This window comes from Papilio machaon, chromosome 24, assembly GCF_912999745.1.
Source record: "Papilio machaon chromosome 24, ilPapMach1.1, whole genome shotgun sequence".
Taxonomy (NCBI): domain Eukaryota; kingdom Metazoa; phylum Arthropoda; class Insecta; order Lepidoptera; family Papilionidae; genus Papilio; species Papilio machaon.
In genome coordinates, this window is record NC_060009.1 from 1708669 (window position 1) to 1723226 (window position 14558).

Sequence of the window (14558 nt, forward strand, 5' to 3'; positions counted from 1 at the left end):
AAGTGTGGTCAGGCCCACACTGGAGATACTTGTAAAGTGGAGGAAGATAGTGGTTCTTGTTGTTTATGCTCTGGACTACACTTTGCTTCAAACAAAAAATGCCCAGAGTATGTGAGACAGACAAATATTAAAGTAACAATGGCAGAAAATAGTATATCTTATGTTGAAGCGTCAAAATTACATCCCCCTATTTCTAAATCATTTGCTGATATTGTATCCTCTCTCCCAATTAAATCTGTTCCTGGTGGAAATACAGTATTGCCTGGTTCACCGCCTCCACGTACCATATCTTATAAAAAAACAGTCTTCACTAAACCCAGAACTCCGCCTAAACACAGTAAAGGTTTTGATCATGTAGCTCATGAATCTCTTGTAAGGGACTACAATATGCCAGAGCCTTCTAATGGATGTGCATTACCATCATCCCCTAAGGCAAACTCACAACAGACAATAGCAGAGTTACTTACTACATTAATCAATTTACTTTCTCAACCAAATTTATCTATACCGTCCCACGCTGCTAATTTAACTCATAATTACACTGACATTAATAAGGGCCAACATGGAGAGGTTAGTTCAATGGAACTGCCGCAGTATGATAAACAAAAAGCATGAAATAATACATATTATAAATACTTTTCATCCTTTTATTTTTTCTCTATCTGAAACCTGGTTAAAGCCAGATTATGTGTTCAGAATTCCTGGTTATTCATGTTTAAGAGAAGACAGGACTGATGGGTATGGTGGTGTGTGCCTACTCATCAGAAATTCAAGCACCTTTTCTTCTTTCCCTCTTCCTTCACACAGTGATAGCTTTTCTATCATTGCAGCTATTGTTGATAATATCTGCTTTGTCTCTATTTATGTTCCTCATCCCTCCTTACAAATCTTCAATGAAATCAAAAACTTAATTTCCGTTCTTCCGCAGCCCTTCATGATTCTGGGTGATTTTAACTCTCATCACACATCTTGGGGAAGTTCAGTTTCTAATAGTTATGGCCATGTATTATTGGATATCTTAGACATGTATAATCTGTGCATTTTAAACTCGGGTTCTCCAACTCGCCTCACAAAGCCTGGTGAAGCAATTAGTGCCATTGACCTGTCCATCTGTACTCCTAATTTAGCATCTTCTCTATCTTGGTCTACTTTGTGCTCCACTTACAATAGTGATCACTATCCCATACTTATTTCATTTCCCTGTAAAAAAAAGAGTAAAACTATTATTCAAAAATCTCGTCTTAAACACAAAATCATAGACTCTAAATGGAGTCAATATACTTCATTAGTAGAAGAGAAAATTAATAATTGCTCAGAGGTTAATGTCACTGATAATAATCATTTCAAAGCTATTTTGTTAGAATCGGCTGATAAAGTTTTTCCAAAGAAAAATCCGCGTAGCAATAAATTGTCATCTCCACCATGGTGGGATGAAGAATGTACCACTGCTATAAAAAAACGCAAGGCAGCTGAGCATAATTATCGCAATAATATGTCTATGGATAACTACGAGGCGCTAATGACTGTAATGAAAGAGGTTAAAAAACTTTTTAAAAAAAAGAAATTTGAGGGATGGAGGAAATTTTGTAGTACTTTATCACCTGAAACACATGCTACTGTCATTTGGCGAAATATCAAAAGATTTAGATCAGCTGTCAATCCTTCTAACGCGTCGTTACTTCCTATAGAATTAGCTGATCAATTCCTTGACCACTTGGTTCCTCCGTCGGCTCCACTTAAAGTTCATATCCATTCTCCTATACAAAATAAGTCCGATGCCCCTTCCTCTCTAAATCTACCTTTCACTTTAGCTGAGTTAAAAGGCGTATTAAATCACGTCAAAGACAGTGCTCCTGGAGAAGATGGGATTCCATATTCCTTTTTATCTCACCTTGGCGAAAATGGACTAAATCACTTTTTAAATCTAATAAATAAAACTCTTTTAACAGGTGACATTCCATCATCTTGGCTAAGTCAAATAGTGTTACCATTTTTAAAACCGTCTAAGCTACAATTTGATATCAAATCTTATCGTCCAATAGTTTTGTCATCGACAATCACAAAAGTTCTTGAACATTTAATTAAAAATAGGCTTGAATGGTATATAGAAAATAATGAACATCTATCCCAAAGTCAATTTGGATTTCGAAAAGGTAAAAGTGTGAGTGACAATTTAGGCATATTAATAACGGACATTCGTAATGCTATCTCAGATAAAAAGTCAGTAGTAGCCGCTTTCTTGGACATTAATTCGGCTTATGATAATGTTCTATTACATATTTTAAAAAGTAAATTAGACAAATTAAAGGTTCCTTATTTTTTAACTAATTTAATTGTAAATCTTCTTTCGGAGAGGAAAATTATTTTAGATATTGGCGAGTCTTACATGCCCAGTAGGCTGGTTTGGAGGGGCTTACCACAAGGGTCTGTTTTGAGTCCTTTATTGTACAATATTTATACATACGACCTAGAAGGTTCAATCGGAGACTCAGTTAGTTTATTACAATATGCCGATGACTTGGTTATTTATGCCTCTGATATGTCTGTTGGTACTGCTGAACAACATATTTCCTCCTCTTTGTCTTCTCTAAAAATCTGGATGGATGGTAATGGCCTAGATCTGTCCCCCTCAAAAAGTACCGTAGTACTTTTCACTAAATCTCGAACTCCTCCCCTACTTACTATAACATATGATGGCGATATATTACCCGTTAAAAATCAAGTAAAATTCTTGGGAGTTATTCTTGATTCAAAACTAACAGGTCAACCACACTGCGAATTTGTAGTTGGTAAATGTGAGCGAAACTTGAACATGTTGAGATGTCTTAGTGGCGTTTGGTGGGGTGCTCACCCGGCCACACTGAGGTTGGTGTATAATGTTGTCATTAGAAGTGTACTGGACTTTGGAACCTTTTTCTTAGATCCAGGCAATGTAGCTGGGTTTAAAAAATTAGATGTCATTCAGACGAAAGCGTTGAGAATTGTAGCCGGGGCAATGAAATCTAGTCCCGTTAATGCTTTACAAATAGAATGTTGTGACCCCCCTTTAAAATTAAGACGACAATATCTATCTGATAGGTTTATTTTTAAAATCGTCCAGTTCCATAATCATCCCCTAATTTCCAAACTGGAGTATCTTTCTCAAAAATTACCCTCTTCACATAAACCTTTACCTTGTCTTGTTAAAAGTTTCTTAAAATTCAAACAACTACAAGCGCCAACGCATTCTTTTCGTGTACTTCCCCTATTTAGTTCTCCTTATGACTCTCTTCTTCTTTATCCGGATATTTGTTTCTCTCTTGGTATTAAGAAATCTGATTTCAATGCTAATATAAATTTTAATTACAATGTCAATAGTAAATGGCCTAACTGGCATCAAATTTATACAGATGCATCTAAACACTCCACTGGGTGTGTTGGTGTTGGATTGTATCATAAACAGTACAATATAGTTCAGAAAATTAAATTACCTCCAGAATCGTCTGTCTTTACCGGTGAATGTTTTGGACTACTAAAAGCTCTTGAATATGTGCTTTGTTTCAAACTCAAAAAAACCGTTATATTCACTGATTCCTTAAGCGCATTACAGAGCTTAGCAAAATTTTCTCTAAAACTTAACCCTTTTTTTCATGTAATATTTGAATGTAAGAGAAAGTTGTTGCATTGTCAATTACACAACTATTTAGTATCATTTTGTTGGATACCTAGTCACTGCGGCATATCTGGAAATATAAAGGCTGACAGTTTGGCCAACAGTGCTACTGCGACTGGTGACGTATACCCGTATAAGAATTTTGGACATGATCTTACTGCTTTACCTGGCATATATCTCCACAATTCGTGGAATATAGGTTGGGAAGAGAGCGGCCGGATCAAGGGTCGTTTCTTGTATAATATACAGTCTTCCGTTCCCAGGAAGCCATGGTTTGCTAAATTGTCATTTGGTAAAACCGCCACTTCTACTATAATTCGAATGCGTCTGGGACATAACAGTCTTCCGGTTCATTTACACAAACTTGGCATCGTAAGTAGTACCGCCTGTGAGTGTGGTGAGAGCTATTCTGACCTGAACCATGTTTTCTTTTCTTGCCCTAAATATGACCATTCTTTCGTATATACTTCTTTAGTATCTCTTTCCGTTCCTCTTCCTACCAACATTTCCTTACTTCTTAGAGATTTTAATCCCCGTGTATATAATATTATAAATAGGTTTATTGTAAATAATAACATTAAAATTTAATTTAATTTTCTTTTTCCCCTTATAAAATTATTCTGATCCTTTAGTAAACTCAATTCGATTTTAATTATTTATTTTATTTCGCGATAAGTTTCCTACGTTTTTTGATACGCATAGTCTGTAAATGAGTAAAATGGCGAATCAAAAAATCATTCCACCTGACGTTGGCTAAATGCACAAACCGTGCCAAAGCCAAAAATAAAAAGAAGAAGAAGAATTCGTTAAATTAATTAAACGTAATGTATGTTTCTATTAATATGTAACCTGAATACAAACTTACATACGTCTTATTTTATAAACAGATAATATTGTGGATACAAATAGACTTATCTGTCAACACTGCACGTGTTTAAATACAAACGAACACAATACCGTTAATATGTGCCTGTATGTTCTTATAGGCTATCTTTTAAAAATAATATCAAGTTTATAAATGGCCAGTGTTAAAATAAAATTTAACTATCAAATTTTCACTCAGTAAGATACTGGCAATCTGTGGCTTTTTCTTTAAATCATTTCAACCTACACTTCACAAAGGTTAATTCTATTAGCGGCCAGGAACATTATTTTATCTTAAAAATTGCGAGTTTAGAGTAGGAGTCACAAAATATATGTAATTACTTAGAACATTCTGTTTGTGTTTCTTTTTCATAGCATTGAACTTGTTTAGGGACACTGGACTTGTGAATAAAATTCCCTTGTCAACGGAAATGACGGAGCAAACCGCTTTATACCGGTTCCGGGCAGATCGACCAAATATGGCTGGATTCAGTTCATGTCTGATACTACACATTTAGATGGAATTCCCTAAAAGGAATACTAGATTTATGATTTTAATATCCTCGTTATTTTGACATGATAAATATAAGGGCGGAAGAAAATAATATTGTTGCACATAACTAGAGCTTATAGTCATAAAGTTGACTTGAAAATTGTGATTTAAATAAAAGTGACAACATATCGATTGATTATTTATTCCGTTTTTTATTTTCTTTCTTAAGTCACTAATTTCATTTGTATAAAATAATTTTAAATTACTCATTCCCTTTTATTTGTAATATGACATCACTATAGATTGATGAGACAACAAAGAACTCAATTTACATGTTCTTTGTCATCTCACTTTAACGTTCCAATGATATAGTTCCCGTTTGTAGGTTAAATGTAGTTTTTAAACTTCAAATTAGAACTGTTTATGTCTGTTGAGGAATGAATTTTAGTCGGGCTTTAGATTAGACAGTTTTTAGATAGAGTTTCCTTTGTCCTTGTCTAAAACGTAAAAAAATCCTGATTCCATGCAAAGTCCTTGCAAGTAACTAGTTTCTTATTTACAAGTAACCTGTATATTATCTATGCAAGTTTAAAAAAGAGGTAGACGTGTAAGTAGGTCGGGTGCGACAACCTATTTAGTTTCTAAAGTCTACTTTCTCAAAGGTGTAAGATAAAAAAAAACGTTTCAAACAATGCGACATTATTACGCCGAGCGGGCGTTCATCACTTGAATAAACTGTCCTTTTTTTTAAAAAAAAAAATGTAAAATAGAAGACTGTCTTTTTAAAAATTCTATGCCAAGTGTATTTTAGCGAGAGATATATTGCATTCTTTATTACATAAATGAATAAGTTAAGAGACATAATTTGTTATGTATTACGTATTTATTACAGAAATTAATAACCGCGTCTTTCAGAGACCAAAATATCCATTTAAAACATAATATTATCTCTGTTTTGTCAAAGATAATGACAGGGATGGCGATTTGTTTTATACAACGATTTTGGTCTCAGAAACCAATGCTTAGTGGTCTGTATTTAAATATTATTTTCTCCACGTAGTCGTCGCAGCTTTTATGGTGATAGTATGGTGTAATATATGTTCGATCATAAGTTGGAAACGAATTTAATTATTTTAATAGGTCGATAATTCGTACATATTGATATATATTTTATGTTACAAACGAAAGACAATGGTTGTTATAATATGAACAAATAACAAGGAGCATAGGTTAGCTACTGATACACTAAACAATTATTAAATAGAACAATATGTACCAACTAAGCACGGAAAACCCACAGATAAGAAATGTTTACATGTGTCTATTAGGTTACGTTTACACATGCACTTTGTAAAAGAATCTCAAATTATCTTATCTTTTTATGAAGGTGACTACTGTGTACACTATCTAATATGTGTATGATTTTTTATTACTCTGTGGATTTAAATATCATATATACCTTTTAGAATCGACTTTGAAAATCGAATACTCAATAACTTTACATAAAGACACTTTTTTTTAAAAACGATTTCTGTTATCGAATGGATCGATAACCTTTGCACCATAAACATAAAAATAATTATATTCCTTAATTTTTAGAGTATAGCCAACATTGGTAAGTGTTTATAAAAAACTAATGGTAAAAATTGACAAAAATATCTTGCGAATCAAACTTTTGTGATTCTTAGGATTATTGCATTATTGTTCACTATAAATTGATTGTCCCTTAGTTGAAGAATCTTTTTAAATGTACTTAAAGAACGCAACGTAATTAAAATTATGCCAAATAACCGACCCGGATACGGATATGTTTCATTGTAAACAATGAGGAATTTAGAATTCGTAATTTTGATTTAAAATGCACATGAATTTTAGTGCGTATTTAAATTTTCACATTTTAACATTTACCTACCAAAAATAATTGACTTAATTTTATATTTTTTAAAAGTGGTTAAGGCTATAAAAGAAAGCCTCAACATCTTAAAATAAAATTAATTTAATTTAATTTATTTATGAACATTTTATTTTAATTAACATTTCTTAAAATATGTGAAAACATATAGTAATTTGTTCTCATATTACTAATATAGGTACTTTCTACACACATACTTGATAGATTTATTTTTACAGATTTTTCGCGCAAACGTGTGCCAATAGTGCAGTTATGAAATCCCATCACTTTAACTTGTTCATTGTGGCTTTAGCAGAACATTTCTGTATAAAATCTATCCATAAAGATTGTGATGGCATATGACCACGCCAATACAGTAAACCGTAATACATTATCAATCGAAATACACACATATTTAACACTAAACCAACTTATTTTTAACACCAAAATACCCTACGTAACGTTCTTAAATGTCATAAATAATAATATTGATAAAAAGTTTTATATCTTATTAGATATATCAAAACGTGCTCTAATAGCGCGTGGTCCATGACATTTTCTGCAACATAACACTTACCACAACATATTCAGCCGACACTATATATAGTAGCACTAAATAACTGAACAACTGAATTTATTTAGGATGTATTATAACTTTAATTCATTAAAAATCACAGGTCGTAAACGTATTCAGCGTGGAAGACGTCTGCCCACGCTCGCGTCGGTCGTCAGTAAATCAGTCATATTAGTGTTATACTTAGGTAGGGTTAGGTATCTATATCGCGTAAAAAAATTGTTCGCTCCTATTCGGTCATCCATTCTGTCATTCGTTGAACCTTACCGTAGTGTTCCACTGCCTAATCAGCAAACACACAGATGTTGTCATCTCTCTTCTTTCCTCTGAAAAAACGGAGATAACATTATGCCTTTGTTTATCGGTGTCGGCAGTACAAACCCACGTCCGGTGTTGTCACACGTAACATTTTTATGGTTTGTATTTTCTTCAAAATCTAACATTGAATAATTAAAATATAACGTTATGTTGTCTTAGGAATATCGTAAAATGCATACCTCAATTTAATAATTTTTTATAGTAACATCACCTTTTGTTGCCAGTTGCCAATGTCATTCAATAAATAATTATCCGAATTCTATCGATATACTATAGGTCTTCTTTCTTCTTCGTATTCTATTTTTAAAAATAGTGAATAGTGTTTAAGGAAATTCAATTGGTTCGTTAATAATTGCTTGATTAATAATTAAGACGAAGAGATAATTAATCGATTAAATAAAAAAGCGCGATGGTTAATTCAAGTTTAGCATACGAAATACTTTTGTATATAAATTCATTTTATTTTGGACTTTTTGCTACATGTGAATTGGGTACACTTATATTGAAATCTATATTGATCGGAAATAAGCACAATAGCGATAGTTATTGGGTTACTGTTGGCCAAGATTACGGTGTATTAATGGGACTGTTTATAATAGAAGGAGCTAGACTTATACTTGGACGGAAAGGAAGCCTTAGTGAGCGAGGTAAGAGACTACAATATCTGTTTTCTTTTCAAAAAGTTCTCGTAATTAACTCTTGCGCTATATCATTCAATTCTTTATCCCTGGGCTGATGTAAATGAGATTAGATTTTCTTTATATCAAAAGATAGCGAATGAGCGAGTGGTTGCTTGAATTTGCTAAAATAGTGAAATGTTGGACTAAGTTAGATTGTTGTAGATGAATTGAATTTCTTTATAGGACAAAGTAGAGAATACAGAAAAAGGATGTTCCCCTTTCCATCCTTATTAGATAAGAGTGGGAAGGGGAATAGAATTGTTCTTTCGCACATAAACTCAATAAGAAACTAGTCCTTGCTGTCACTGGACGATCACACATGAGTTAAGCCATTCTTAATTAATTAATAAACTCGAAAGGCAAAACATATAATTACTTACACTTGACACCTGTCTTCTGTTTGGCTGTAGTATTGCACCAGTGAAGATTCTACAAATGTCAGAGATGTATTGGTGTAAATGAACTGCCCTTTTTTCAGATATACCAGTGATGTTCTCAGTTGTTCTGACGGTGCCATCAATGGTTTGTGTTCTATATTTGTTGGTGAAACAAGTCGTAATCCTCAGAATTGAATACATCTGGTGCACCCTAATGCTTACAATTCAAGTCTTGGAGTACATATTTGCATCCATGTTTATTGTCACAATGTGCCGTGGTCCCTCATATGACTAAAGTAATCTATATATTTAACAGTTTTACATTGGCTAATTTATTTAAAATTAGAGAAATATTTATACTTTGTACTTAAATATTATGTGTTGTGTGATATTGTATTTATTGTACCAAAGAGTTTTTAATATTTTAAAAATGGAATCATAGTTGCAGTTAATTTTCTCAGCACAAAAACATGTACACTGCAAAGCCAACAGTCTTCTTAAGACATCTTAACAATCTAAAAATGATTAGATTAAGTTGCTGGTTGAAGGAAATTAAAACTCACACAGCAATACAAGTGTGAGGCTTTTGTACATCTAGTCATATTATTCTACATGTCCAATATTTTATAAACCTTAAATTAAATATATACCTTTACTCTGCCAATAATGCCAAAAATTTAATGATTGTCTTATAATATGTGCAATATTTATGCTTAGAGATTACAATTGTTTGAGATTACTCAATGAGTCATGGTTAACTTAATTAAAATTGCACCTGCAGATCAGCTCATGGTTCCCATGTGTGAAGCAGGTCAGTGAGCCGGTTCACATCTCTCCTCAAGTCTACCTTCAAATAGTTATGGTTTGCATTTCGAGCTGCATGCTGTGAGTCACCAGGCAATATGAAGTAAAGTGTGTGGTTTGTTTTAAAGAACCTCAAGCTGAGAGTGCATGATTTGTAGCTCTACTGCTTGTCTGCTGACTCACAGCTTATCATCTTGCACTTATAATCATCACTTTGAGCTGTGAGCTGCTAATTTATTTGTTGATCTGCAGCTCTATGGTTCAAGTTTATGTGAGCTGATGTTTTGAGCCAGTTCTGTGCTGATTTATACATATTTATACTCTATCATGTAATTTAATCCAGTAGTTTAAACCTATACCTGTGAGTTTCCATTGCCAAAACAGCTGTATAAAACTGTTCTCAATTTTTTCAAATGGAATGAAGAGGATGACTGCTTTTGTACCTATATGTCTTTTGGTAGTGAAAATACATGGTCAGTGATAATGTGGCCTTTATGTACAAACATATTTACAAATTAAATGTAACAAAAAATCTTCCATTGTGAATTAGAATCCACAGCCTTAGAGTTTTTCGAGTGTTTATATAGAAAATAATTTTGAATGTACTCCAATTATATTAATTATCAAATATTTTATTAAGGTTTTAAACAAAGTATTAACATATTCTAGTCCAATGATTTATAGCAAATATATTACACAATTTTAATGTTTATGACAAATTGTTTTATTTCTTCCCATTAAAGTACTATTAAAAAAATCGTAGTGCAATTTTTTTAATGAGTTAAAGAAATTAGTTTAAGGTTTTGATGCAAGACAACAAAATACAAGAAGTTCCTACAAATAAATACAACGAAACCGGAGAAGCAAGCATCGATTCGTGTTATCAATTAAATTACTATAATAATACAATAAATATTTTTATAGACTGCGAAATTATGATTATTAATATTTTTTACACAGTATCGATTTAGATTAGTTCGATAACGATAATTCGATCCTACCTTGATTGTTGACAGCACAGACCACATCCCTAAATGTTGATATTTCTAATGACATTGACATTATCATTTCGATAACAGAAGTTTTCAGTGATAATAACTTTCACTAGTTTACGTTGATTTAAAAAAAATTGTGTACCGAATAATCCAAAAATCCCATTACGATGGTGACTTCATATTATATAATGAAAATGTCGCAAAACAAAAATAGATTCGACGCCATTAGTTACTATAGAAAAATAAACGAGTCGCCGGTGAAGAAAAACACAGATATCGATAGCTGTAGAATATGTTTACAACAAGGAATAATATCAATTTATGGGAATGAAGATTCGTCAGATATTTTAGAAGCTTTAAGCATTTTTGCAAATATTGAAATCACAGAAGACGATGAATATCCGAAACATTTATGTAATTTTTGTTACAATTTTATTCAAGGCGCTATTTTATTTAGAAAAGCAGCTAAGAAATCGACAGAAGTTTATAATCTTCCAGTAAAAGAGGAGGTTATATTAAACCAAAACCAAGATCAAATAGAAACAGATTTAACTCAAAATTACACTGATAATTATGATTATGACTCTAAACAAGAGTGGTCTCCTGAGAGTCACATAAGAGATAAAACCACTAAAAAGTTGAAGCAAGCAACAAAAGTAACATGTCACATTTGTAATAAAATTGTAAATAGATCATATTTCAAAGAACATCTTACAATGCATGATCCAAACCATCTTAAATATGTTTGTGATGTTTGTGGGAAATCATTCAGATTGAGATGTGCATATCACAACCACAGTTTACGTCATAGAGAAGATTTCCCTTTCAAATGTCAATTCTGTCCATACAGAGGCAGATATGCCGAGCTATTGAAAACACACATGAGAACACATACAGGAGACTACAGATATATGTGTACAGAATGTCCCGCTAGATTCTTATTTAAGAGTAACTTAAACAGTCATATGTTGAAACATAAAGAGCCTCAATTCAAATGCAATGCTTGTAAAAGAGCCTTCCACACAGAACAGATGTTACAAAAACATTATGAGGCTGATCATTTGGGAATAAAAAATCATGTGTGCAACATGTGTGGGAAAGCCTTTGGTTACAGAAATGCTATGATGAAACATCAACGACATGTTCATAAAAGGGAAAAGTTCTTATTTGGCAGAATGCCCTCATATTTAGAAGCTGAACAGAAACATCAAGAAGATGGCTGAAACAATGTTGAAATGTTAATCGAATCCTGAAAATAATTGAGAATTTAAAATCCGAATAGATGCATAAAATATGCTTTAACAAATATGAACACATTCTAGACAAGTCTTCTTTATAGTGTTCTGGATTGAAAAAAAAAAATTGGTTTATCACTCACTATTATAATCTGATTACCTATAGTCAGGTAAGTCTCCAAAATCATATTAAAATTTGACTCAAATCATAGTTATGTAAATTAAATTTATAGAAATTATTTTTAGTAAATGTATAGAAATTGTGTACAATTTAATATTATCTGTAAAAAATTAAACAGTTTTTATAAACTCATCTCGATTCTTACTTGTGGGTCGTAGTATATTTTAAAACCTTTTAAAATTACATTTTTGGAGGACATTTCAACCAATACATCGAAAATAGTTACATCTATCAGGAGGTGTAACTTTGTTGGATAGATGGATTTAAAAAACCTATTACATTGGTTTTCATGAATACTCTCACTACAGTATAAGTCAAACACATATTTACTATATTGAAAGCAATTTATTTTCATAAATATAAATAACTTAAAAATAAAAACTAAAACAATCACAGACACAAAACTGGAAAGATTGAAGTAAAACTTCTGTAAATACTTAAATGTCATAAAAGGAGACAAACATCCATACAATAAATGTCAAATCCTTGTCAAACAAGGAATTACACACAAGTTATAATGTTTAATAATAAATATTAATAATAGATTTATATTGTAATAAATTATACATTAAAAGGTTACAATTTGAATAATCATAATAATATTTGAAGACATAAAAGGCCATATAATATGTACTTAATAGAAGATCAAAAGCATTTTGTCGACTAATTTATTGGATAAATACATGTTTTTTTGACGAAAATAACTGAATATTTAGACATATTCAAAGTGTATCTCAAATAGGGGATTGCATGATAAAAATAATATACTATATCTCGACAACAAATTCAGAATTATTTTGGGTAAATAGTTCTTTGGTGGAAGATAAAAACCGAACAAAGTACACTATATCAATTATAAATAGGAACACAGAACTATTAAAATCTTAGACTGGAACTAAAATAACAAGATTGTTACAATAATATTGTAAATGAATTAATAATACAAATATAAACACGATAACTTTTTTAAAAATAATTTTTAACATCAAATTGATAAATAGTGAACATTTTTAATTATATTTATACCAAAAACACACGACAATACGAGATAATAAGTAAAGAGTATTAAACATTTATTGATTCTTCATAGAGATAATTTAAAAAAAAGGAATAATTCATAATGGAATAATTACATATTACCTAAACATTATTTTGTCGTTGCTTTGTAATTGTCATCAAACATTATTCCACTCCAGTTATCACAATCAACGCTGGATTACAACTAGAAACGTGTAAACACTCACTGGAATGGACTTCTCGGTGGACTGGCATAATGTAAATTGGGCATAATATATCTGAAGTTGGTTCCCAAATACACGTTTGAGCGAGATCGATACATACTCAAGCTATAATGTGGAACAAAGATAGAACATATCTGTCAACTTTTTACTTTTTGTACCATATTTTTAAAGTTTTAACAAAAAAATGGTGTTTAATGATAAAACAATAATATTATTTAAATTTGGCTACTGTGTAACATATTTATACTTCATATTTTAACTTCAGACCTATCGTAATACTGTAATCTCATCTAGCAAACTATTTCGTTTTTTTTTTTATTGATTTACAACTGTTATTGTTTTTACGTTCAAGGACATGTTTCCATTCATTTATCGCTCATACAATTACATTAATAAAGTAGTTATACGACATTCGATCCTAAAAGCGAATTGAATTCATTAACTGTACTTCATAATAAAAACGAAGTAACATATCCTTGTTTACTTCGCACGCCATTTTCGAATCGTGTTATACCAATATATCAGTTGTAAAATATTTAAGGTCAACGCGCATTCGTTAACTTGTGCAAGCGAGAATGACGTCAGTTTCATAGCAATTTCTATGTACCGCTCCAATGGCGACGTCGAGGTGGCGGAGGGTTGAGGATGAATCGAATACGAGTTAACCTTTAATCTAATAATGTATTATAATAACCTAAGCGAATCTAATTTTTTATCTATTTACTAAAAAATTCACATCAATGCATATACATTACAAATAGCACATATATACGTAAAATACTACAACAACAAATATTACGAACAAATAATCTTCACTTTAATAGTAACTATTATAATATTGCTATCCCATTCATTGTCCTTGAATAATAGAGAGATAGCATATTCATATAAGTGTCATATTTGAAATTCGGGGGAAAGAGTCGTTCATAAGCAAGTTACATCTTTTTTTTATGACTATTAAAAAAAGTCTTAGGATTTTTTTGTTTAAACAGTACTTATTAATTTGATATACTATGATAGTTATAAACGGGTATAAATAATACAAATATAAAGCTTTTGTAGAGTTAAATCAAAATTTCGTTGTAGGTATAGGATATTAAAAATATTTTAGGTTATTTAAAGTATTCAGTTTGCATGTGATTTAGATTTTAAGATATAGTTTTAAATATAGGTATTTATCAAATGTTTTAGAAAAAATATGAGGAAATATTCTAAAATTTGCATTGAAATCATCTTTAAATATGTGTTTTTTT

General features: G+C 31.4%; 2 protein-coding genes across 2 annotated transcripts; both read left to right on the top strand.

Moving 5' to 3' along the window:
• Nucleotides 1-8167: 8167 nt before the first annotated feature.
• On the top strand, nucleotides 8168-9195 carry LOC106716052. The gene is made up of 2 exons (XM_014509484.2): nucleotides 8168-8439; nucleotides 8951-9195. Exons 1-2 carry the CDS (start codon nucleotides 8202-8204, stop codon nucleotides 9142-9144), a joined length of 432 nt encoding a protein of 143 aa, XP_014364970.1. The 5' UTR covers nucleotides 8168-8201; the 3' UTR covers nucleotides 9145-9195.
• A 1566-nt stretch (nucleotides 9196-10761) lies between these two features.
• Nucleotides 10762-11968, top strand: LOC106716322 (GDNF-inducible zinc finger protein 1). The gene has a single exon (XM_014509832.2). The coding sequence runs from the start codon at nucleotides 10816-10818 to the stop codon at nucleotides 11869-11871; it is 1056 nt and encodes a 351-aa protein (XP_014365318.2). The 5' UTR covers nucleotides 10762-10815; the 3' UTR covers nucleotides 11872-11968.
• Nucleotides 11969-14558: the final 2590 nt, after the last annotated feature.

Coding starts and splice junctions, on each gene's coding strand:
- LOC106716322 (XM_014509832.2), top strand. CDS start 10,816: ATGGTGACTTCATATTATATAATGAAAATGTCGCAAAACAAAAATAGA.
- LOC106716052 (XM_014509484.2), top strand. CDS start 8,202: ATGGTTAATTCAAGTTTAGCATACGAAATACTTTTGTATATAAATTCA. Junction 8,440..8,950: donor AGGAAGCCTTAGTGAGCGAG/GTAAGAGACTAC, acceptor CCCTTTTTTCAG/ATATACCAGTGATGTTCTCA.